The sequence below is a fragment of the Tympanuchus pallidicinctus genome, unplaced genomic scaffold (genome assembly GCF_026119805.1).
Source record: "Tympanuchus pallidicinctus isolate F22 unplaced genomic scaffold, pur_lepc_1.0 scaffold3, whole genome shotgun sequence".
Classification (NCBI taxonomy): domain Eukaryota; kingdom Metazoa; phylum Chordata; class Aves; order Galliformes; family Phasianidae; genus Tympanuchus; species Tympanuchus pallidicinctus.
Window position 1 is genome coordinate 5,623,615 of NW_026294747.1, and position 22,590 is coordinate 5,646,204.

The window sequence follows — 22,590 nt, forward strand, 5'->3', positions numbered from 1 at the left end:
AACAGTGTCCAGACCTCCAAAGGTACACTTCCTATAGGAAACCTGAGACAAACCAGCATGTTTGTGGGTACCACTTACCATACAGGTCCTTTGCGCTCAGCTTGGAGGCTCCATCCGCTTTGCCCATGCTGCCACTGCCAAAGAAGGAAGGCACAAATCAGCATCAGCAGTGCAACCCCACAGCAATCGTGAGGGAAACCAGCCCTGCTCTCATCGTCACATCCACTGAAGGTGCTGCCAGGCAAAGAGTTCTGCAGCTCCCTCTGCAACCCTAGCTGTTATCCACACCACGGGCCCGTGTCACCAAACCCAATGGCTGGAAAGAGGAGCAGGGCAGCCCATCTAGGCCTGTTACTGGTAGAGTTACCATTGCTTATGGTCTCCTTGGGAGCACATCACTTCTGGAAGGGCTGTGTTGAGAATGGTGCTCCCAATGAGTTGGTATGGGGAGGAGGCCAGGGAAAAGGAGGCTGATCCTTGGAACTGAGTCCACCTGAACCCAAGCAGTGTAAGCACCAAGGCTCAGAGCTCTTGTTCTTGGACACTTTTTAAACCTACTCCTTTAAAGCAAACCCATAAGTACAACTCATGTCCCATGTGCAATTGTGGGAGGATGTAATTCTGTGTAAAACAGTTGAATTTTGGGGGTGTCAAGCCTCCAGGCATAGGTTACATCCCCTGTAAGGCCTGTCTCCACATCCCACATGGTGATAACATGTGAGGATCCAAGGAAAGGTGAAACAAACACTGTGCACTTAGGGGGAAAGATAGGACCACAAGGAGCCTCCCCCTGGGCACTGGGAAGGAGTGCTGCCCATAGGATGGAGGGAGCCCGCCACACAAATCCTTACTTTGTTGAACCAGTGCTGCTGCTGACGGATCCTTTGAGACTCATGTTGCTTCACAGGATGGTCAGCTTCAACAGAAGCAGAGGAGACAAAGTTAGAAGTTAGAAAACAGCCTTCACACTCTCAGGTGATTTACTGGTGCATATGATGCCTTGGCTCTGATTCAGGGTTCCCAAGCAAGTGAGAGCAGCACAGTGGGGTTTTCTGGCCATTCGCTGCCCCATGGCTCTCACCTGGGCTGAGATGAAGGTGACATAACATTCCTGAAGCCTATTTCCACCTCTCCTCTCTTACCCATCCCCTCCAGGCACTCCCAGAGTTGGTGGTGTTCCATTTTCTACCAAAGCAGCCTTGCCTATGGCTCTGCACAGACTTGATGAGGCCTTATTATTGTGATGGCTGGCCGCTTGGGAAGGGGCAGGCAGGCTTAGTTCAGAGAGATTTTGCCTCTTTTGCAATAAGAATTTTCAATAAAAGTGCTTGAGAGAGATGCAGGCACTGCTCTGAGGGCAGAACTAGAAGGGGAAAAAGGCAGGGAAAATGAGGTATAATAAAAAAAATCAGGACATTTCATATTGGGATCCAAGTTATTGACTTAGCTCCATTCCACAGTTTGAAGGAAAAGCAAGAAAAAGTCTTCAATTTAATTTAAGAACGTCGGAGGCACTTGTGTTGAAGGATGGGCATTCAGACCCTTTTTTTCATTCACATGGATCAGAACCCACTCACTCACTCATTCTAGGGTTGTCAGAACACACAGAGTTATAGAATCACAGAATAGTAGAATGGCTTGGGTTGGAAGTGACCTTAAAGATCATAGAATAGTTGGATTGGAAGGGTCCTTAAAGATCACATAACCATAGAATGGTTGGGTTGGAAGACACCTAAAGAACATCGAACCACAGCATGGTTGGGTTGGAAGGGACTTTAAAGCCTTCCCAGCCCCAACACCTGCCATGGGCTGGTTGCTACCCACCAGGTCAGGTAGCCCAAAGCCCCACTCAGCCAGGCCTTGGGCACCTCCAGAGATGACACATCCACAATTTCTCTGAGCAACCAATTCAAATGGCTTAAAAACACTCATCATTTATCTAAAAGAAGGCCTCACTCAGTGTCTTCAGTGAGAGCTCCCGCAGTGGGACCTTTGAAGGAGGGTGGCACGTTCTGTGAAGCTGCGTGAGCTGCCCTGTGATTTTTTTCTCAATTGAACTAAGGTTGTATGCAATTCCTGGGGAATACTTCAGAGTCATCCCTGACGTCTGGGATTTCCCCACTGGAGGCTGCCTGTGTGCTGCAGGGCTTGTTGTATCATCGGTAGGGCTGCCCTGGCTTCCTCACATATCCGGTTTTATTCCTGGTGTTGGAAGTGCTCACTTGCAGTATTTTGCTCTGTGCATTTTACTCTGAGGTCAGGGCAGATATGCAGGTTTCTCGCTGCATGAGTGCCAGAGAGATGTGTTTTGTGGCAAGACATGCTCTCTCATTGGGGCCCCTGTCATGTTTTGGGCTCAGCCTTACAGCTTTCAGCCTGCCTTGTATCACAGCAACACTCCTCAGTGCTGAGGCACGGGCAGGAATTGCTTCCAAGCACATTAAATTCCCCATCTTCATTTGTTTTGGTGGACACAAAATTCCCCCTTCCCTCCCCCCCCCCCCACCCCCCCCCCCAATGTGCATGTGGATATTAATTCATACAGATGTTAGAATCGATACTTGGTGTTCTGCCAGCCTCTCTTTGCGTAATGAAACCTGTCCCTGCTCCCAGGCTTGGGTACCTGTGAATTTTTCCTCTGTTAATAGCTGTCTGCTGGTTTCCTCTTACAGTCCTCAAATGGTTCCTATCTCTCAAATCTCTCTGTACATTAGCATGAGATACCTAGAAAAGGCAACGTGCTCTAATAAACTCAGCTCTCTTCTGTTTACTTGTCTGAGCACTTTAGTCCCGTGGTCGACGACGAGAGCTGGGAGTGTTTCTGCTTATTAATGTAATATTTCTGGCTCCCTTTCACTTACTGCCCCAGGGCCATGTCCTTAATGGACTGAAATCCAGGTTACTCCAGCATGCAAGGGTTGCTGAATTTGGCTGGTGGAGTTCAGAGCTTCCTCCCAGGCCTCAGAGAGGAAAAAACAACAGGAACAAAGGATGTCAGGCAGAAGATGAAATGCATCAGCAATGCTGATTTCAGCAAGAGGCCGATTGCATATTGCTGCTTTGGACACACAAAGTGATCCTTGCTTCATCTTCGTGGTCATAACACATTGAACTCCAATGGATCCTTCCCTTTGCCATCACTGTTGAAAGGCTGCCCTCAGTTCCAGGGTGTCTGCATCCCAGCTGGGGCACAAAACAAAGCCAGCAGGTCCTTACACCGATGAGCTCCCTGCTTTTTACTTATTAGTGCTATTTTCAGTATTTAACCTTTGCCTGGTTCTTACTGGGGCTGGGAGGACCACGTTCAAACTTGTCTTAATTGAAAAGAGAGCGTGGTGTGAGGATGGCCAAGTCAAGCTGGTACACAGCCTCACACCACATCTTTTAATTCCATTTAAATTGTCTGATATTAATTGAATCCTGGCTGGCAGACTGGGGGAGGACACTCTTCTGAGGGGTTGGAGCCTTTCTAATTACTCTATGAAACTGAGAGACAGCCAGACTTGAGTAAGAGGAAGAAAGAGCTGAGAGAGCTTCACCTTTTGAAGAGCACTGGCAGTCTGCAATTTCAGATGTGCCCATCCAATCTGGCTTTGATGATGTCCCTCTTTTCTATTATATCAACTATGCCACTCAGCTTGGTGTCTCCTGCAAACCTGATGAGGGTACACTCAATCCCACTGTCACTGACAAAGATATTGAAGAGCACTGGTCCCAGAATGGACCCTGGGGAGCACCACTTGTGACTGACCCCCATCCGGACATACAGCTGTTGATAACAACCCTCCAGCTACAGCCAACCAACCAATTATTTACCCACTGAACAGCCCAGCCTTTAACTCTATCTCTCTCCAACTTAGAGATACAGATGCAGTGTGGGACCATGTCAAAGGTCTTGCACAAGTACAGGTAGATGACATAAGTTGTCTTCTTTTGTCCACCAATGCCATCATACTTCCTCATCGAAGGCCGCCAGATTGGTCAGGCGCGATCTGCTCTTGGTGACGCCATGCTGGCTGTCATGGATCACCTCCTCATCTCTCATGTGCCTTACCATCTCTTCCAGGATGATCCACTTCATGACTTTCCCAGGCACAGAGATGAGGCTCACTAGCCTGTAGTTCCCTGGGTCTTCCTTTCTGCCTTTCTTGAAAATGGGAGTGATTTTTCCTCTTTTTTTCACTCACTGGGAACTGTGACACCTATGACTTTTCAGATATGATAGAGAGTGGCTCACCAACCACAACAGCCAGCTCCTTCAGGACCCTGGGATGCATCACCATTCATCCATCTTCACCATACCCTCTAACCCATGTCCATAAATAGAATCCTAGAGTTACTAAGGTTGAAAAAGGTCTCTAAGATCATCAAGTCTGACCATCAGCACATCACTGCCATGCCCACTAAACCACATCCTTCAGTGCCACTTTACACACTTCCTATATACCTCCAGGGATGGTGACCCCACCTCTTTCCTGAAGCAACACTGAGGGTGAAGTATCATGCTTTGAAGCAAAGGAAGTCTCCCTCCCTGACTTTCCGGACATCCTTGAAGGTCAAATATCCTCCCAAAGACGCATGCAGAGTCATGACAGGAGCCTGTCATTGTTGTCTGTGCTACACTTCTGTACATTCCTAGTAAATGGAAGAGAGCCATGCATTGTTTTGGTTTTCTCCGAGTCTTTGAAGACGGAGATGCAAGAGTGGAAAAGCTGTAAGGGAAAAAATAGCCACTCTCTTCTGTGGGGGCTGATTGCTTTGATTGCCATTCATCCTTTTTATCAGCAATACTTTCCGTTCATCTGCTGTGATCATACATTATTTTTGTTCTCAAGCAAATGGAAAGGAGCTGTGCGAAATTCTGAACTCTGGGTGAAGACTGGATAACTCAAAAAACTGGAAATACCCGTGTATCAGTAATCAATGTGTAACCAAAAAGGAGTCATATATGTTTGATATCCATAGCCTAAAGCCATTGGGACTGCAAAGGGTCCTCTCACATCCCATCAAGCCGACCTAAAGGCAGTGGTGGTGAGAATGGCTATACTCTGGCAGCAGTGAAATATATGTGATGGAGAGGCTGCTCCAGGGTCCTGCCTGGGCCTGGAGCACAGATCCATGGAGACAACTGGATACACCAGGCAGAAATGCTAGATTAGCAAAAGCCTCAGAAAGTAACATAAAGCCTGGCTTTGAAACATTAGCTGTGTGCCCACACGATGTTATCTTTTAAACTTCCCAGAACAACAAAGCACTGTCTGTTAGGGTTGCTGGGTGTTTTTGCTAAGGAACGTCACATTGACAAAAGCTGTCTGATGGACTGTCCTGCAGAGCTCAGCCCTCTTGTACGCACCAGATCAGGGGGAGGACAGGCACAATGATACACTCATCCTGCCCTGCTTGGCTTGTCCACAAAACAGGCAGCCCCTGAGGGTATCCTTCCAGCTCCCTGCATGCCAGCAGAGGATTGAAAGATACTAACAGATAGAAAACGCTGTACCCCACATGGGTCCTCTAACAAAACATCTTTGTGCTGTTGGCTCTGTGCACACCTGACAGCCTTCTCTTGCCTTTAAATGCCTTACTGGCCCTGCCAGTAAGGATGCCTCTTGTCAGGGCTCACTGAAAGGAATTCAAACCTGCTTGGTGGGGGTCTCTTCCGAGTGCACACACTCCTAACAAAACCAGTGTTTGTGCTAGCCAGATAGCATCTTTCAAACCAAGCCTTGCAAGTCATAGTGGTCCAGTGAACTCCATAGTCTTAACCTGGTTGAAAAGGAGAAAACACCCAATTGATATGGGATAGCCTGGTGGGATTCATCTCCTGGGGTCCTCCATTCCCATCCCATGTGCTCTTCGAGATGCTTTAAAAAGCATCTCAAGCCTTGTTGCCCCTTTCTTCCTCCCTCCCACCTTTCAGTTTATCTTCACAGCAGCGGAGGCGCTAGGATTACAGTTTGGGAAGATGCCAGCTCCAGATGAAGAGGTGAGCCTGAATGGGTGTGTAGGGTCGGGTTGTGCACAGCACATGAGGTGCTACGGTCAGTAGGGTGACAGGAGGTGGGTACCACCTGTGGGATGTTGGGAAGGAATATTCCCTGCTCTGCCCATGGAATTTTTCCCACTGCAGAGATTCTCCAGAACACCTCTTCCAGACTGAGGCACCTCAGATCTACAGCTACCCCTCTGCCAGCTTTGATGGGCCACACATTTAATAGCATCTCCCCCCTCCTGTGCCGTGCCCTTCTGTGCTCTGCTGAGAACCAGGATGAGATCTATACCCATTACACCCAATGCCTTGTTCTCTAACCTCCTCAGGAACAACGATTTGCACTTAAAATGTATTTCCTGAGAAAACAGGCAGGATTCCAGCAGGAAGAGGGGAACACCCATGTGCCTGTCAGGCTGTTGGGCTTGGCACCACTGGTCCCTGGGCTCATGCTGTGCCTACTGTAGAGCCAGCAAGAGAGGTGCTTGAGGCTCTTTGCTCAGGCTGAACCAAACTGGGAGTTCTTCTGCTCCTGCCAGCATGTAAAACACCCCAAAGCAAGTCTAGACAGTGCCTTGCTCTATAAATATCCAGTGAAAATGCAAAACTAGCCACAATCTCCAAGATCTTTGGGAAAAAGAATTGGAAACCGACTCCACTGCCCCTCTGAAAGAAGTGTAGGCAGAGTCTCCGTGCTGAGTCACTGCCCCTGAATTTACACTTTTCCTCTCTGTTGCAGGAGCCCCAAGGAAGCCTAGGGAAAACATGGGGCAGGTCTGGGCTTGCACTGTCTGCACAGCCTCCCTCTCGCCGCAGGCACCATGCAGAGTGTGCACCATGCCTGGGCTGCAGCTTAGCGAGCCTGAGAATCCAGCCCAGAAACAGCCTGCCACATATTTACTGATGCTTTTGGAAACACAGAAGAAGACAGATGAGTGCTTGATGCATGAAAGCTCTTTATAATTGTGTAAATGAAAAGACCCTGGCTCAAAACAATCCAAATGGGAGAAAGCATGATGTGAGTCCCAGGGAGGGGACGGCTGAGGGCTCGTTCAAGCACACAGAAAGCTCACTGCAGGGCAAGAACACCTCTCCTCTGACTTTTCCAGGCATTTGAGGAATAGGTGGGAAGCTCAGCAAAGCCAGCCCCAGTGGGGCAGCAAACAGGGTGATAGTGCTTCTTCTTTCCAGTTCTCTGGTCCAGTCATCAGCCATGCCGTATGAATGGGTAGGGCATTACCCATGCAGTGGTGGCTGCTTTGAGCTGATCACCCAAGTGCATTAAGGGCTCATTAAGCACTTGCTGTAATGTGTAGGTGTGCTGTGACCCCACCTCACGCTGCTATGCATGATCCTTACAAGCTCACCTCTACAGCTACTGCATTAACAGATGACCTGAAAAGCTTGCCAGATCCAATGGGCAAACAAAATCATTTTCCACATCACTTCCCAGCAAAAGCCTCAGCCCCAGGACCACGATGCTTACACCTGAACACCGCCTGCTTGGTTGCCAGCAGCAGGGCTGTGGCCTGACTTCAGCATGCTCATCCTGACGTTTCTGTGGCTGCAGCAAGATGTAGAGCACGATGGGTAAACCTAACCCAGGAGATCCTTATTTCCCTGCGTGGGAAGGTCAGGCTGCCATATCTTTCCCCAAAGAAAGGGAGTGGACTGCAGCCTCATTCTGTCTGCCTGTGCCAGTGAGGAGCAGTCCCACGCCACTCATCCCTTTTCCAAACGCCTGTGCTTTGGGCTCGGGGATGCTAATGCATCACTAATTTTCATTTCCTGCCATAAAACTCACCCTCTGACTTTTGCCAGGAGGGTGGGGAAGAACATCTGAGGGAGGAGATTCATCCCATGAAAAGAAGCATGTGATGTTTAAGGCTTTTCCAGCCTTCACAGCCTCATCACTCAGTGCAACTCAGTTGCACTCAGTGCAACTTCTTCCCACCCCATTCTGTGTTCCCTACTCATATCCTGTCCATGTATTTTTGGCCACTTACTAACAATTCACTGGAGCTCAAACTTGGCATGTGGGAGCTCTGCTGTCACTGCAGAAAGTGAGCTGACATGGGTTTAACCAGCTCAGTGATACAGTGGTCACCATGATTCCCGGGATGTAGAATCATAGAATCAGAAGGTTGGAAACGACCTACAAGATCATCTAGTCTAACCATCCTCCCATTACCCTTGGATAGGGCTTGGGTCAAATTTTGGGCTGTTTGGAGTGTGGTGTTTTCATATTGATTGCCCCTTCCCCTTTGCCTCCATAAGGCAGAAAGAGGAGATCACTAAACTGAGCTTTGGCTGTCAGTCATCTGTTTGTTCAACCTGCCAAGGGTGGGCCTCCCCCTGAATGCAGGTAAACCCTATAGGCTTTCACAACGTGACAGCTGCCAGCTGGGTTTAGGGATTGGTTTCTGTCACTTGGGCTTTCCATAAATCCAGGAGGAGCGGGTTTTTGAGGCAGGAAGAGCAGGTCACACAGTAACCAGAACAGTTCCATGGGAGGTGGTTCCAAAACCAAAACAAGAAAAAATATCCATTCCCTTCACCCTTTGTTTCGCTGAGAATAGAAGGATGTGTGCAGTTGGGTTTATCGAGACAATTGAAATGGCAGTTTCTAATCTGACCACGCAGAAATGTTTTAATAATACATTAAAACCTCCTGTGATGGCAAGGAGGAAAAAATCTACGCGGCCCCTGCAGCAGAGGGCCGGGCTGGAAGCATGGGAGGGCAGTCTGTAAGCTGGGCTATGAGAAAATGCAGTGATCACAGAGCTGGAAGAGTGTAGGAGAGCTTCCTGTGGTGCCTCGAGGAGGAATGGTTTCCCTGAGTGATGAATGGTCAGGTTGGATATTAGGAAAAACCTCTTCTCAGAAAGAATGGTGAGGCATCGGAACATGAGTGGGAAGTGGTGGAGTCACCATCCCTGGAGGTGTTCAAGGAAGGTGGAGTGTGGCACTGAGGGACGTGGTCAGTGGGCATGGTGGGGTGGGTTGGGGTTGGACTCAATGATCTTAGAGGTCTTTTCCAGCCTTCATGATTCCATGATTCTGACTGCCCACACACCCACAGTCCCACTGGGATTTCCAGTCCCAGAAGACCAAAGCTCTGCAAGTAGATGCAGAGGGGATGGTTTCTGCTGTGGAACCACAGTGCTGTGGAGGAGGCTGCCCACAGAGGTACCATTGCGTAAAGCCCTGAGCAACCTGCTCTGGTTTCAGAGCTGGCCTTGAGGTCCCTTTGGACCTGAATTACCCCGTGATCATCCAAGATGAGAGGTAGAATGAGCAAGAAAGCCCTTATATGCCAGGTGGGCAATCTCAATGTGCAGGAGTTGGTAGAGGATGGCACAGCTTGTGCCAAAGCCTGCATGAATTCTCATACAGCAAAAGGAGGAAGCAGGGGAGGTGTCTGCTGCAGCCTGAGGTTTAAGGCTGAGTCCAGCGTGAAAAGCATAGGAACACATTTTGAGAGGGACAGGGAGCCTCTGACTAGACAGAGAAATCAAAGTCATTTGGTGAATTCCAGCTTGATCCTAATGCTAAGCAGGGAGTTTTGAGCTAACCAAGGCCGAATTTAGCTTGAGGTGTTGGGGAAGGAGATGCTGAGACAAGAGGAGCTGAGTGTCAGCCACCTGTCCAGAGCTGGAGTGGAGAACAGCTTTGCATGCAGCACCTTGGCAGTTATCTGCACTTGTCTGGCCAAAGACAGATCATCTTGGGGTCAGCATCACACCAAGGACTGCTGAGAGCAATGACAGCCCAGATCTCTCCCGCTATGTGCTCCAGAGCTGTGGATGCTCTCCTAACCTTTTACCGTTTGCTTGCAAGGCCTTGGCAGCAGGGAGCAGAGCAGGAGTGTCTCTGGGCTCCTGCCAGCAGATGTTCTGGGGACCTGTCTGGTCTAGTTTGCATGTGACTGTGACAAGTGGGCTGTGAGCACACAGCCTAGGTCTTCACTTCCTAGGCTGCGATTAAACTTGCATGACGTTTCCTTCCATCGAGCAGTCCCTGGGGCTGGAGCTCTTCTCCTCCCTGCTGGGGGTGGGCACCTCTCAGGTGTCAGGCTGGGAGCACAACCCGGCCACACCACACCAGCACACAGATCTGCCTCGAAGATGGCCAGAGCAGAGAACAAGAACAGGATGGGCGCATGGGGACCCTCTCCTCAAAGTCTCCCTGCCTCCAGCAGTGGGATATAAGTCTCTTCACTACACCTTTTCATCCCAGTATTTGTCCCGCTGCACTTTGTCCTACTCATGTAAACTCCTGACATCCAAACCACCCGTGGCACAATGCTCCATAGTCTGTACCTGCCCAGTGTGCTCAGCCATCTCTTTCTGTTGGCTCTGCACTCGCCAGCTGCCAGCTTCATGGGATGCCCCCAGCTCTGTCATCACTTGACAGCTGCTCCCTTATTCACTAACTCCATGCCACAGGCAGCTCTGCAGGTCTGGAGAACAGCAGCACCTCAGCTGTGTCTCTTTCAAGTTGAGGAGCACAGGGAGCTTTGTGACCCAACTCATACACACGGGAGCCCTTTCTTGTTTTGAAGCAGAGCAGCCACAGTAGCATGGAGGAGCAGTGGGAAAAGGGTGCTGCCCCTCGGGAGAGGGTTGCTCAGGCAGCTATTGGCCTGACCACACCTTGGGTGTTACCTGCTCAGAGACCAGCGGTGAGCACAGCTCTGCTCCATTTGCTCTCCATTTATCCAGTTCAACCTGCTCTTGCTTAGCTCAGTGCAACAGCTCTTCTCACTAAGCTAAAGCTTTTCTGGCTTCTTTTTTATTTTTTCAGTTCTGGCTTCGAGTGCCTGCTTGGACTGAGCTCATGGGATGCTGGATCAGATCTTCTTGTGCTCTCTGCTACTGAAATGCTGCAGGGCCAGCTGGAAGAAGGTGGCTGACAGTATTTGGGCATCAGCCCTTTGACCTCAGTGGGGCAAACTGCTGTTCCCATATTGCAGAGTACCACTGTCTTCCTCCAGTTCGCATTCTGGGGAGCTGGAAAAGGCAGAGTGCATCAGCAGCTCACCTCCCTGTGTGGTCATGTGGTAGCTCCCTGCAGGTCTGGGCATGGATCTACCCCACTAAAGCCATCTAGTTCCAATCAGGGGAACAACAACACCAAGAAGCCATTCTCTATGATGGAGCCTTACACCTGCAAAGGCTGCCTTGGTGTTTGTTATTCCTCTTTCCTTTTCGAGAGAGTGTAGAAAGTCCCATATGTCAGCCCAGAAGCAATGCTGAGAGCATTAGGCACTGCCAACAAGAAGAACTGCCTTGCTGTGTGAAAGTTGGTGTTAGAGGTTCTCCTGCAGGAATGGCCAGAAACGAGTCCATAACCCCAGAGGAAAACATGAATATCTTTCTAGGGAACAGAGAGGTTTTAATTAGTGCTCCCTTCTGCATAAAGCCTGGCCCTCCTCCTCTAACTCCTCAGATGAACGCAGCTATAATTAAGAGGCAGCAGTGTCAGGAAGGAGAGCAGGCTCCAGCCTGTGATTTATTAAGGGCTGTCGTGGTTGCAATTAGCTTTCTCTCTTCCCCTCTCCTCAGTGTTTCCACAAAGTGAATTTGGTGATGAAAGGAGCGTCTCAGGCTCGGCCAAATGGGCGCCTCTGTGTTTATCATTCATTGCAGACAGAGCAAGGGCAGAGTTGCTGCTTTATTTTTCCCATAGGGAAAAAATTTCATGCTAATGAAAGCCTCCAACCTGGTGGGGAGGATTTCATATCTAGAAGTCTCAGTTCTGGCCTAAGCCCGTTATGTGTGAGCAGACTGGGGAAGGCTGGTGTAGGCTCAGCCCTGTGTGCCTGCTGGCTTGAACCTACCTAATCACTGCCCTGCCATCTGCAGCTCTCCAAATTCCCTGGCAATGGCTGACAGTGCTGCTGGCTGCCTGAACTTTGGTTTACTGCCATTCAAATGGCCTGCAGTTTACCTTTGTAGGATATAAATCTGTACAGGCTGAGACTGATAAAACAGCAGGGAGGAAAAAAAAAAAAAAAAAAAGACAGAAAGGAAGCAGGAAGAACAAAATTGAAACCAATTCCGATTGCGGGAAGGTTTAGGGGGGCAGTGGCTCAACTGCAAACCGAAACAAGGAAAGGTTTTGCTGGCTGCTCCCAAGACGGTGCTGAAGATGCCACCAAAAGCAGAGTGCAATGGCCACTGAGGGAGCTGCATTCACCTACATCAAGGCTGGGCTGGGGGGATGTGGGCCATGATGGCCCAGTTGTGCCACACCTGCTCATCGTGACAGCCAGGGCTGTTGTGAAATCCTACCCGCTGTCCCTTCCTGCCCTGTTTCTTAGTGCTCATGGTGCAGGTGAGTGCCCACGGTCAGTGGAAGGAAGAAAGCGTGCCTGCCCAGTGACAGCAATGTTGGGAAGTTTTTGGTCTGCTTCCTTGGTGGCACCACTGCAATTAAACCCTTGGGAGCATTCAGTGCACGGAACAAGGGCTGGGCTCTCTTGGGGAGGCGGATAGGAAATGTATCCAAACTGGTCCAGCCCTCAGCGACGAGCCCTTCCCTCCCTTCCTAATTGCCATTCCTCCTGATAGAGCTGAGCTGCTACCAGGAAATAAAACCACCAGGGCTTTTTTGCTTAACCCCCTTGGCACAGCACATTTGCAGGTGGTACCTTCCCAGCCCAGGAGAAAGGAAGCAAACACATCAGATGCCTCATTCGTGTGCACAAGACCAGCTCTCTCCAGCATCTCCTTCTGCTTGGATCACCTCTCTGTTGTGCACTGTGCTTTACACAGAGTGGGAAGCTGGCTCTATGACTCCAGGAAGTCAGCAGACTTGCCTTGGCACTCCTGCTGGGGAAGGTTGGTGAGGCTTAGAGTATTTTTAGAGAGTGATTAATTTTATTGGTAACGATGACATCAAACTCATGGGCCAAAGGGCATGCACTGACACCTGCCCCAGAGGTGGGAGCAGTCCTGCTGATGGCTGTTATGTGAAACAGACATGGGGCTGGACTTCAGCCCCACACAAAGGGAAAATGGCTGAGTTGTCATTAACCCCACAAACCAGCCCTGACTGAACACACAGAGGGGGACCACGGTGTGGAGAAGAAACTGTGGATGCCCCATGCCTGGAGGTACCCAAATCCAGGCTGGATGGGACCCCGAGCAGCCTGATGGGGTGGGAGCAACCAGCCCACGGCAGGGCCTTGGAACTACATGGGCTTTAAGGTGGCTTCCAACCATGTCATTCTATGGCTCTATGATTCTATGATCCAGCCCTCAGGGTGTAAAACCCCACGGCTCCCCCCATGTGCTCAGCCTTGCTCCTGGACTTATTTCATATGGATGTTTCTCAAGCCCACACAAGCCAACTCATACATTTCCCGTTTCGCTCCTTTCTTTGTCTATAAGAACTGAAACCTCCTCAGTCCTTCAGCCCATTGGGGTCTCTTCTGGATTTCTGTCCCTATGAACTTAACACGCTCATCCTGCATTATCCCATGCACCAATTTAAACCTTGCTTTCCTCCAGGGCAAAGCGAGGACCTTTGCCACTTTACAGACGCGTTCCCATATTGGATGCCAACCCCGTCTCCCCAGCTGCATTTTAAAGGGATTTGTTCCTTTCTGCCCTGTGTGTGTGCTAAGGGCTGATTTTTCTCCCGTCAACTGAGAAATCGATCGCAGGATAGAACAGAGCTGGGAATGCACAGCTGTGAGTGGCACTCGCAAGTACTGTGTGGGTCTCCCTGTGGGGCATCAGATAGGGTCTGAGTATCAGCTGCTATTCCTTCAACTCAGAGATGCCCTTTTTTAGGGATGGACCCTGCAGAAGCCGCTCAGAGAGCTACTGGACAAACAGCTGCTGTGCATGACAGACCTGTGCCTCGTGCAGCATTTCAGAGCAGCCCAGCAATGCAAGCGTTACTCCCCGTTGCCCTAATTACAGCAGGGCAATCACCATGTTTTACTATTGTTTTGTCTCACAGTTATTCTCTGTGCTCAGAAATAGCAACGTTGGTCACATCGTTACCCCCAAGCCTTGTTCTCAGTGAAGTTTGCACTGGTGTTTTCCAAGCAAATGAGTGAAAGGGGAAGGAAGGCTGCACTCGAACTCGGTGATAGAAGAGAAAGCCGTCGTGCACAGGGATGGCTCAGCACCAAGGCAAAGAATTTGCCAAGGTCACCGAAAGCAGCAGCTTGCAGAGGAGCCTGGTGCCAAACAGCACAAATTCCTGAGCTTTGCAAGCAAGCAGCTGCTTGATCCTACGCTCTCCGTACTTTGTTAGGAACAAGAAAAAAGACCCTGTTCTGTGCAGGACGGACATTTTGCTGCCAGAAAAGTGCCACCTACTGGAGCTGGCCCGGCAGGGACGTACAAGAACGGCAAATAAACCCAGAAGTAACGCTGGAAAAATTACTTTTCCCCCACTCTTAAAAAACCCAAATAGATATAAAACTCCACGCTTACAGTGCTCCCAGCAACAGCCCCCTCTGATCACAGCCCTCCGTGACTCAATCCCCCGTGAAGGACCAGGGCTGGGGGGTAGGGGAATATGTGGTTTTAGGGTTCAAAAGGAGAGACTCACCGATGCTGAGCAGCACCTCGTATCCCCAGTGGTCCCCTTGGCTCCTCTCGCTCCTGTCCCAGATAGCCGTGCCCTCCTAGCGCAATCCTGCTGCCATTCTCTGGCAGCCCAGCTCCTCTGCTTCACTGGTGCCCCAGGGATGGAGGAGAGAGACCACCTGGAGCTCCGACCTGGGGTCCCGCTGCCTCCACCTCCGCGCTGCCCTTTCGTCCCCGTGCCACTCGCCCCGGTTGTCTGCGAGCAGGTGACAGAGGTTTCTTGGCAGAAGAGAGAGGAGGGGAGGGATGTGGAGGCAGCGAGAGGTGGAGCTGGGACCCGGAGCAACAGGTTACTGAATAACTAGGAGCCGGTGGCCCCAGGGAGCTGGGCAGTGGGCCTTCGCTGAGTGAAAACCGAGGGGGGGGGGAACGTGTTAAACATCAGGTTTTTCTCGCCTGAGAACATTTCGTACCCCAGGGGGAGTTAGAGGAAGGCGGGGGTGATGAAGGAGAGCGTTGAGCTGGGTTTTCCATCCCGGTGAGGGAGGGGACGCTGTGCCCGGTGGGGGGAACAAGGCAGCTTTTGTGCAGCAGCGCTGCCGCGGGGTTGCTTTCCGCCAGCTTCGCTCCTGCCTGCTCTCACTGCCCTGGTGTCTGCTGAAAGATCTGGGACAGATGCCCCGACGTGGACAGAGGGCAATGTGTCCTCCCCAAGGGCTCCAGAGCAGAGCAGGGTGAGGAGAGGAGCCCTGCTGGGGTACCCTGCTGGGGAGGGGGCTGTGATCTGTAAACTTCCCTTTGGGAGAAGGAAGGCGAAGCAATTGCTGTAGCTCAGGAGGGGAATGAAGGGTTTGCTGGCATCAGGCAAGGTTTGGAGGCAGCGTGGTGGTCAGCTGAGCTCCACACTGTGCCCATCCATCCCTTGGGTTGCCACCACACTGCAAGGATGTCAGAACTGTGCTTTAGTGTCTAATGGTGCAGTTTGGAGCTCAGAGGCCTCCTGTGGGCAGACTGCTGCTTGCAAAGGGCGCCTCGTTTCGTCTGACTTAGTTTTTAAGCATTTATGAAATGGATGGGATTAGCTCATCGAGCTGATGGCCATACTGGAAAATGTCACAGCACCACGGAGGGGAAGGTCTGCCAGTTCCTGCAGCAGCGCAAAGCAAAAGGCCTGGTACGCTGCTACAGATGTGGGACTGCTGGATTGGGCTCGCTCTCCCAGGGTGCAAACAGCTCGTTGGAGGGATTTACTTGCAGAAGCTGTTTCATGCTAAGGCACCTCATTGTCTGGCAGTTTCGGCTCCACGGTCATTACAAAGATAGGCAAAGTGCTGTGCCCTGTAGGAGATCTCTAACTGCTGAGCAGAGGAGGGAACTTTTCTTCTGGGAAGGGAAGAAAACCACAAATGAGCTTCTTACATCTTCCCTGCAACACCTGGTGCTGGTCAGAGCAATCACCAGATGGGGAATTACCCTGCTGCACTGCTGCCTGCACTCTGGACTCCTTTGCTCAGATCCCACAGAGCTTTGGACCGATACGGCCCTATCACTCACAGCATCTGTGTGTGACATCCCAGGAGGCCAACGTGCTCCTTGGGATCAGCCTTTTAAATCAGGTTGGCGGCAGACATCCCTATGATGGCTTGAGAACAAAGACTTCTTCCTCGCAGAGCAAACAACACCCAAACTGAGCTCCTCAAAACGTGGCTTCCTCGCTATTTTTTATGCTGTTTCCATCCAACTTGCTCATCCTGTTTCAGAAGGGCTGGGCCTTGTAATTAAAAGCTCCACCAATCTTACGTCTGGCAAATGTCATCAATGACTTTGTTATGACTTTTCTCCCTCTACTGCTACGATTTTATATTTTGCCTGCAGTGAGCACCATGGCACACACAGAAAGCAAAGCACTAAGGCTGCAACTTGAAGTTGACACATGTGACTCTACCACCTCCATTCATGTAAAAACAATATTCCATTCAGCACTTGCCTTTAAAACCTGTCAGTCTTTCTGTGTCCAGCTCTCTGCACAGGGCAGGCATAAACAGATACCAGGAAAAAATTGTTCTCTTATTTGTATGCATCAGAAAGGGCTTCTGCTTGGAATGCATTCATCATTAGCAGGGTAGATCTAGGTAGGTATGTTTGTCAGTCTTTGTAACAAATATGTGATGAGTGCATTCCATTATGCCAAGCAAATTCAGAAGAATGAACGGGTGGATATTTGATTTGTGCACAAGCCCAGAAACATTTGGCCATTCAATTTCCTGGCTGCTTAGCACCCAGTTCTGCTGCTTTGCTGCTTTCCTGGGTGCAGCCTTGCTACTGCTGATCAGCAGAGGGTTGTTTCTGCCATTGGCTTGAATATGATGAGGATCTGGCCTGAGGAGATCTGTGACACTGTGCGTGTTTTGGTTTTGACTGCTGGACAGCATGACGAAACCAGAAGCTGGCATTACCTGGCTTGCAAGCTCTCCCCCAGCTATGTTGAAGGATGAAACTGGGTGCTTCTACAGGAACTCTGGCATATTTTGTTCCCTTCTTCCATCAATGCAAAGGAAAAACCAATGTAGCTAAGGTGGTACTGGGCCTATACCACAGTCTTTTCCTGCTCCTGGCTAGTGTCAATTAGCACAAACCTCAAACACTCTTCCCCAGTGCAGAAAGAGCTACAAAGAGCAGCAGGAACAGGAGGTTTTCGCACACATCCAGTCTCGCCCTTTTGTGTAGGTAGCCGTGCCCTAGGATTTGAACAAAACACTGTACTTCAAACACTTCTTAGATCTAATACATTCTTTATTTGAATAAATAAATATAAGAAATTCTGAATATAAAACCTGCCTGTACAAAAAAAAAAAACAACACCAAACAAAAAACAAAAACCACAAGCTCCCATGCTTTACATTACTATATATTTTTGATAGAGTAAAAAAAACCCCAGGAAATTACACAGTTGATTTAATAAAAGGGATTGGAATGTAGTCATTTTTGCAGAATTGTGGCACTTAAGACATTAAAGGCTAAATATAAATGTCTGACTGCCTCTTTTGGACTTTAAAACAGGACAGAAGGGTGAATGGTGAATGTTCATGCTCATCTTTGGGCTGCTGTGTTTGAACAACCAGACCCTCACACCACTGTCTTTGGTCTCCATGTCAGTAAGAGGCAGCTGCCCAAACCTTGTGGCTCAGCTCTCCGAGGCGCAAAACTCAGTTCAACCCAATCCCACTGGGACCAATCAGGTACTGCCCTACTAAATGCAGGGAAATTACCACTGGGGGCTGAAAAGAAATGAGAGCAGATGTGTGAGAAAGCAAAACTGTGCCTTGAAACACATACGTGTATGCAGGAAACGAGTCCATACGACGCTGGCCTCATTCAGTTCCTTGTCACTTTGCTTGTGTGGTGTTGCTCTATGCCATGAAAACTCAGGCAATCTCAATGGCATGCAGCATTGGCTGCTATTCTGTATTGGGAATTAATATTTAATATCGATCCCTGAGGAACGCTAACTGATGAGCTGTGTAACACAGCTGGTAGAAAGACTATCTTACCTCCTGCTCTGGGGGATCTCTGCCAGAATAGGTCATTTAAACAGGAGGAAGCATTACAAAATTTTGATATGCAGAATAATTAAATCCTTGAAATATAAAAACTCTCTTTAAAAGAAGAAACGTGTTGAAAACGTGCTGTGTCACAGTTACGACTTAGCCAACAAAAGCAGCAATGGACAACACCTGGAGTACTGACTCGAGCCCGTATATAAAGAGAAGAACAGTGTTTATAATGACATCTGCTTTGAGCACGTAAGTTTGCCATGTCAGGAAATATACAGATAGAATCATGCTTCCGACCGTTATCACAAGGCTGAGCCCTAATGGAGCCTCTTCTTCTGTCAGGTTACCCTTTGAACCTTGGAGGGAAACAAAAAGCTGATATGAATCTTTGATTTATTGAGACAACACTCAAAAAAGGCTCTATTTGTAACAGCTCAGGGTACGTAGAAATACTGCCCTGAATCAAGGCACAGTCAGTAAATTTAAGAATAAACCCAAAGATCAATGGACAACCCATTTCTTGCTGACTGAAGTTAATCTGAATGCAGAGAAACCAGCTGACATTCAAGTCAAAAAACCTACCTTTTCTTACTACAGACAAGCAGTCCTGAAGCCGCAACCATTCTGATTGCTCAGTCTGACCTTGGCTAAGCATGAGACTTCCACCCAACAACCCTCAGCCCCACATCCAATGTGGCAATGTGACAGCATTTAAGGACATCCAATGCTGATTTTAAAATCTTACACAATTGAGTCTTCTATATACTCTAGTAATCTATTCCTACTTCAAGTTCCTAACGTTGCGAAGAAGCTGCACTTATTCTTTCCTTACATCTTATTTCTGAGCTTGCCTTGGTAGATTTTGCTGTTTAATTACATGAGACTTCAAACTTGCTTTTTACTCATCCATCAGGCTCCAGGCAAATACATGCAGAAAGCTTTAAGGCAGCAGGCTATGCATTCAGCCCTACAGCAACGCAGCTGTGTTCAACAGACCCGCCTTGTGTAAATATCTGAGGAATATTTAGCACAAATTTTAATAGTAATTTTAAACCTTGCTTAAAAGAAAGGACTTCAGCTAGCATTGGATAGAGATTAGTAGGATTCCAAGCAGACCCTCTTCATTGTTCTGGCATACTGAAATGAAGATGATAGAAGTGACGTGTCTTTAGAAGAAGTGAAGGGCAAAGCTGCAGTCACGGTGGCAGCCAGGGGCTTCTTAGGGCCATCCTTAGTACTACCTGTTCCACAAGGCTCCAGCCATCTGGTTACCATCGTACATTTCTGGAGCAGCTGAAAGAAGCTGTATCGCTTCACTGTACGGAAATCTCTGTGTTTCAGCATGTTCATTCTCATGAGCAGCACTGATGGTAAACAGCGTAGCAGCATTCCAGCTGTCCCACTTACATTGCTGCCTGACAGCCCAGCTATTGTCTTCATACGGCATTACAGATCATACATCATATGACAGCAAATTCTATACGACCCTCTAGGCAAATATGTCGACCAGATAAAGTTTAGTAACATAAATGAATGAGCCTCCAAAAATCTGCTTGTCTGCTAAACTGACACGTTCTCACACCCAACTCTATTTCAGAACGATGAATGCTTAAAGATTCTATTCCCCCTGAAAAGGCACAGTGATAGCATGACATACCCAAGTACAGCCGCAGCGCTTCCAGAACGGCCATGATGCAGATCAATGCAAGATCAGGAGCCAAAAAATCATCTGGATAACTGAAAACTTGACCTGTAGAATAGCACAGCATAAATAAGCCAGAAGAACACAGTAGGGATACCAGCAAGACACAAATGCCTCATGACCAAGCAGCTTACTTCTGGTTGCAACTTACTTTTATAAATAATCATCGCAAGTGTCACCACGAAGTAAAAGATGTAATAAAACCCATTTATATAAAATAAAATCTGTAAAGGAACAGATGAGAGCTGGTAACTGTTGTTAAGGAGTTAGGTGGGCTCCATCTCATAAAATAACCAGTTTCTAGTAACCTCAGAATATTCTCTGTGCCTCCTTATACTAAATGATTCAACTATGCCTGGCCTATGGGCATAGTTTCAAAAAGTAACTGGAGACTGCAAACACCAGGAACTAGGACAACAGCTTGCTGTTGTACGTTTGGTTTTTGTTTCTTTTCTGGTTTATTTTAGTTTTGGTTGTAGAGGGATATTCATTAGCATAAGGAAATGAGGGGAGAGTGTGCATGCGTGCATTTCCCCTGACAATTTCTGTACCTGTTGGCTGGCAGAGGGCTGGCATGCTCCCGATATACCTAATTCCTCCACATTTTTGAAAATACGTGGCTCTGTGAAGCAGACAAGCCCTATTATTGCCTGCATGATGGAAAGTCTGAAAGCTGAGCTCAGCCTTTGTTATGTGTCTGAGAAAGGCCACAAGCTCAACTTTGAGATGTAAATTTGTAACATAGATTTTCTTAATTCACTGCTCACAAAACAAAGCGTTGTATGAGGTGATATTTAGCTCCAGTTATTTCTGTCAACCTGGCTCTGCTGAAGGTATTTGAAATATCCACAATCCTTAACACATCCTCAAAATGCCTCTGAAGGGCAGGGAACATGGCAAACACCGATGTACAAATATGGAGAACTTACAGGCTCAGAATATTCTCACCTGCAGCCATCCTAAAATGAAAAACATGGCAAAATTATGCCTCTGCTCTGAATTCATTACTGGGGCTCCCCCTGGAGTCAGCCCAGAAGAATACCTTCATAACCAAGCAGTTAAACTAAATTACCAGCCCATCTCTCTCTTTGGCCACGAAAGCCATTTAAATGCTTAAGTTTATATGAGATACCCAACAGATGCCTTCAGGACGCCACCCTCTCAACGGGCAAGTACAATTCCTACATAGCAGGTACACACACACTGAGGGCATCGCTCCTGAGGCACAGCAGCACGTTATGAATGTAATACAGAAAGCATGAAGGGCGTCCTGGGGTTCGCTGCTATATGGGAAAGCTGCAGCGTGGCTCAAAGAATCCAGAAAGTTTTGGCCATCCCTATGTGCTTTTTAAAACAAAATTATACCAGTTGTTTTTCTTAGTCTTCAATAAGACAAGGCAATTTATACAAGGAACTTATCAGTACAGAGTTCATTACTTTGAGCTGCTTCAAGGCATTCTTTATCCTCACCTCTCTCCTCAGTCCTTCTCAGATACTGTCTCTCTAAGCAGGCACTCTTCATCCCAGGCACCTTTTACAGGAACAACCCATCCGGTTTTTGAAGAGAGCACCCACCCACGTGCAGTGAACACCTTCCAGTTCCCAGAGAATCTCTATTCAAACAGAACCAGGTTTTTGGGTTTTTCCAGTTGAAGGGAGGTGGAACAAAAAAATTACTAAACGGGTTCTAAGTATGGAAATCTCTGAAGACAAGGGTGTCTCCTTTAGGAGGCTACTCAGATCATGGGAAAAGATAGAGTGAGAAGAGGAAGCTGCTTTACTGCCTCTTGTTGGCTGTGCAGAAACAGCTGCCTGCAGTGTGCTGAGTGAACCTTGTCTCTGCATGTCCACAAAGCCAATCTGCAGCCTTGCTTCCAAAGGAAATGAGTTAGACGATCAGAAAGTGCTGGCCAGCCCTCTGTCAGGCCTGCAGGCTGGGTAAGAGCTTGTGCTTCAAGTGGGTGGTGGTGACGGAAGCCTCACAGGGTAAAAACACTAAAAAAAAGGATACAACTGATGTTCTTCCTTTCCGTTGAGAAGAAAAAAGAGAGCATAAGATGAGCCCAAATATTTACCAAAAGCACTGCAGCGACATTCTGCCCAGAATTCCCTTACTATACGACAGCAATAGCCCACGAGAACACCTACTAAGTAGCCCTTAACAGCCGCAGCCCCTTCCAGAGGCACGGAGAGCCGGTAGGCCCTACGTGGCTGTACCATCGCACTGCCACCAGCGTCCCAAAGCCCATTTCCCCTCACAGTCGGGCCCGGCGAATCCCTGGTTAAGGTGTTTAGGAACGCAGTGCAAACAAGCACGCCATGTTACACTGTGAAATGCTGCTGGTTCCGCGTAGGCGCAACGCTGCACGGCGCTCACCTCTCCGCACGCCCGCCATGCCGGCCCCCTCCCCCGCCACCCACCAGTCCTCCAGCATCCCGGCAGCCCCCGCGCCGCGGCCGTTCGTGCCGCCCCGCCTCTCTCCCTTCGGCTGCGATCGGAGCGCTCGGCCCGGTTCGGTCGCTTTCGGGCGGCTTCGGGCAGTGCCCGTTCGGGAGCCGCCGTTCGGGACGGCGAAAGGGAATTCGGGCGCGCTCGGAAAAGATTCGGCACATCTCGGCTTTCCTCGCGACCGCCTCACCCGCCTTCGGGCGGGATCGGAAAAGACTCGAGCGGACTCGGGATTCTTCGACTCCGCGGGCCGGACCGCTCGGGGACTCGGCCGTGTTCGGGCGGGCTCGGGAGCTGTCAGGTATCGCTTCGGGCCGCGCCGCCGCGGCCTCGGCCGCGTCCTG

At 49.2% G+C, this 22,590-nt stretch overlaps 2 protein-coding genes across 2 annotated transcripts in view; both read right to left on the reverse strand.

The window, feature by feature from the left end:
- Window positions 1-14,831, reverse strand: part of EPS8L2 (EPS8 like 2) — a 41,907-nt gene extending 27,076 nt beyond the window's left edge. Inside the window, exons 1-3 of the mRNA XM_052696359.1 lie at window positions 14,564-14,831; window positions 852-916; window positions 79-134 (exon numbers count right to left, since the gene is read on the reverse strand). Coding sequence (XP_052552319.1) covers window positions 79-134; window positions 852-895 — 100 coding nt within the window. The 5' untranslated portion in view covers window positions 896-916; window positions 14,564-14,831. The remainder of the gene's footprint in view (window positions 1-78; window positions 135-851; window positions 917-14,563) is intronic.
- A 2,482-nt stretch (window positions 14,832-17,313) lies between these two features.
- On the reverse strand, window positions 17,314-22,538 carry TMEM80 (transmembrane protein 80). The gene is made up of 4 exons (XM_052696422.1): window positions 22,219-22,538; window positions 19,949-20,021; window positions 19,753-19,845; window positions 17,314-18,451 (listed from the first exon to the last, which is right to left on the reverse strand). Exons 1-4 carry the CDS (start codon window positions 22,408-22,410, stop codon window positions 18,246-18,248), a joined length of 564 nt encoding a protein of 187 aa, XP_052552382.1. The 5' UTR covers window positions 22,411-22,538; the 3' UTR covers window positions 17,314-18,245.
- Between the last annotated feature and the right edge of the window lie 52 nt (window positions 22,539-22,590).